We start from the raw sequence: 3,248 nt of genomic DNA, 5'->3' as shown, positions 1-3,248 counted from the left end.
GGAGGATCGCTTGAGCCCAGGAGTTTGAGGTTGCTGTGAGCTAGGCTGATGCCACGGCACTCTAGCCCGGGCAACAGAGCCAGACTGTGCCTCAAAAAAAAAAGAAAAGAAAAAAAAAAGATTTGAAATGTATATTTTTCAACTTTTTTTTTCCTTTTTGAGACAGTCGCGCTAAGTCACCCCAGGTAGAGTGCAGTGGTGTCATCATAGCTTATTGCAACCCCACACTCCTGTGCTCAAGCAACCCTCCTGCCTCAGCCTCCCCGAGTAGCTGGGACTACAGGCGCATGCCATGACACCCACCTAATTTTTCTATTTTTTTTTTTTTAGTAGAGACGAGTGTCTCTCCCAGCCTCAACTTTTTTCTATAAAGAAAAGAGATCATCTACCTATGTCCTTAAAAGGCAGTAAAGTAGAGTGGACTTTAATTCTGTATCTCATCGTATCTCTGAGATCAAGTGACAATATGAGACTATATTTTCTTCAAAAAGTATATAGAAAAAAAAAAGTATATAGAGCTACACAAATATTATAGAAGGAGGCATTGTAGTTAAAAATAATGAACGTAATTACTACCAGCTTTACCTTTCTACATGGAAACTTCCAACAATCCATAGATTCTCAACAAAGAGAACAAAACTCTACGATTACTACCGCATAGTCTAGGTGAGAGACAAATGTCTGTCTTACTAGTTTACTTCCCAGAATCCAAAGAATGAAGTATTAGAAAGTTATGATATACCTGATATGGCATATAGGATCTTCCTTTCTGAGTAGGGGTTATAGCCATGGGATATGAGCCACTGTAAGCACATGAAATATCCATTGCATCTAAAGAAGTAATGTTCATTTTGGATGGTTCTGAGTTACTGGATGCATTAATATGACTGTTGAAACTTCGAAAAGCTACCGCATTTCTTTTAGAGGTTAATGTTTTCAATACCACCAAAGAAGGAGCTAACATTTTTTGGTTACTATCCTGAACAGCCGGGTTCTCAACACCTCTTGGCAAGGTATTTTCTTGGCAGTCTGGTGATACAATAATTAGATCTTCAATATTTGATTCTTCAAAGGAGAACTCTTTGATGCTTTTATCTGGATCTAAGGACTGCCTTTCTAATGGACTCTCCATTATAGAAATTCCAGGTAAAGATGGGTCAGAGTTCATATAAACACTTGTAGGAACTCTTTCATCATCAGAACATAGAAAACTGGAACTTAAATAGTCCTTCTTATTATTCTTTTCACAGTCTTCATCCAGTTCACACATAAGGTTTTTTGCTATCATTGGTATAGGTAATTTTTCTGGTGTTTGTTGTTTATCAGTAAACGAAGTGACAATGTTTTCCTTATTGGCACAGTCATTTTGTTGACTTCTATGTACTGACAGCCTAAGGTCCTGGACTTCCGCTGTTAAACCTGTACTTGGATCTGCATAACAAACCATCATTTCATTACTCTGCTTATGCTCGGCACAATTTTTTTTATTCTGTATAATTTTCTGACAAGGACTGGAGTCAACCAACTCAAAATTTCTTTTTAAACCTCTTTTCCCAAGGAGCTCTTCAGACATACCACCAGAATCTACAGCCCACTGATGTGCCTGATGGAAAACAGACTGTCTTGTGTCAGTGGCTGTATTTATATTATTTACATCCAGTTCTCTTGCTTCCCAAGAAACTTCTCCAGAGAAGCATTTTTTAGCAAGGTTTACGCAAGAGCTTCCAGCAGCAGGAATGGCGCTGCTGTCATGAATGGGAGAAAGGGTTAACTCAAGATCCTTTTTGTGGAAACTTTTGGTTTCGATAGCATTTGTAGATGTTGCACATAACTTTTCAACTGTATTCGAACTCACTGTAGAGCCCAGTGCCTCGTCACTTTCCTAAGAGAGGAAAAAAATACTTTTTTTAGTTATATAAACCTGAGATTCTTTGACCTTTTTTAACCATTGTCCACTAAGGTAGGATAAATGATCCCATAAATTACTATGCTACCTATTTCCACTTTCAAATGGAAGAAATAAACAATGATAACAGAGAATTACAAAGCAATATAAATAATTATAGTATAAGCTCATATACATTATTTTGAATGAAACACTGGTCTAAAATTTAAATCAATTATCTATAATACTTATTTTGGTAGTGTAGTACATGTTACTCAAACAGGACAAATTAACAAAAAGGCAACCTACTCAGGCAAATTTGGGGGTAAGACTACATTATGTATGTGTCTGCTTTGCAATAAGGGTATACATGATTCTGTTTTGAATAGTAAAATGCACAGGGCTTGAAGTCTAGTCAATGAAAAATTATAGACCAAAAATATTGTTATTGTAGACATGTTACACTTCACACAAGTATAATAAAACCAAGCTTATAAGGATGAAGGTGAACTAAGGGTAATTTATAATTACGAAACAAAAATAGCAGGAATTAAAATCCATTGTCAACAAGATGAACTGATGACGCATTAATAACAAAATGCTTTTATCGAAAACTGAATTCCAACTATCTGCAGGTGCTCGTGTGCATTAAGAGCTCTGTACGTAGTACTGCAAACCGGTACGTGGTGACCAGGACTTTTACAATATTACTCAAGTAGAGTGAGTCTTCAGGAAACTCTCATAGTGCCTATTTTTGATGTGTGAATATCAAACTTTATTAACTATCATTAACTTACTTAGGAATAATAAGAAGCACTTGGTAACAGCAAAAAGGAAATTCTTGACTTACAACTCACTGATCTGCACGCACAGAAAATGACTCATTTGGGGATCAGTATAAGGCTTATCAGAGAGACCCTCACGGTCAGTTATCACTCCTCTGACAGTAACTTGAGAAGCACTGGGATAATCCGACCATCGACTTCTTCAGGGGTGTAGAAGTGGGAGGAAGAAGTAAAGCTGCATATAAACTGAAATAGTATACAGTATGCTTTCTTAATAGGAAAGAGGTGTAATAATAGTACTAATGAAAATCTCTTTATCTTGCAGCATGTATTACCCATATTACAGACTGTAAAGGGAAAAGGAAAAAAGATTGACAAACCTTGCCTTAACTAAAAGTTAATTTGGCCTTGCTCATAAAATACAAATAACTAATAATAATGAAGTAAATCCTATTACTAAGAATGAGAAACAAATAGAATCCAAATTATTTTATCAAATAGAAGATTTATTCTTTTTTTTTTTTTTTAAGAGACAGGGGTTGAGGCTGGGCGTGGTGGCTCACACCTGTAATCCTAGC

At 36.2% G+C, this 3,248-nt stretch overlaps 1 protein-coding gene across 1 annotated transcript in view; it reads right to left on the bottom strand.

Moving 5' to 3' along the window:
* The window catches only part of MASTL (microtubule associated serine/threonine kinase-like), a 50,042-nt gene that overhangs the window by 22,240 nt on the left and 24,554 nt on the right, over positions 1-3,248 (bottom strand). The window contains exon 6 of the mRNA XM_012654853.1: positions 743-1,882. Within this exon, the coding sequence (XP_012510307.1) occupies positions 743-1,882 (1,140 nt within the window). The remainder of the gene's footprint in view (positions 1-742; positions 1,883-3,248) is intronic.

The sequence above is a fragment of the Propithecus coquereli genome, unplaced genomic scaffold, assembly GCF_000956105.1.
Source record: "Propithecus coquereli isolate 6110/MARCELLA unplaced genomic scaffold, Pcoq_1.0 Scaffold45, whole genome shotgun sequence".
In the NCBI taxonomy this organism is placed as follows: domain Eukaryota; kingdom Metazoa; phylum Chordata; class Mammalia; order Primates; family Indriidae; genus Propithecus; species Propithecus coquereli.
Note: the sequence above shows the minus strand (reverse complement) of the source record. Positions and strands in the feature narration are given on the sequence as shown.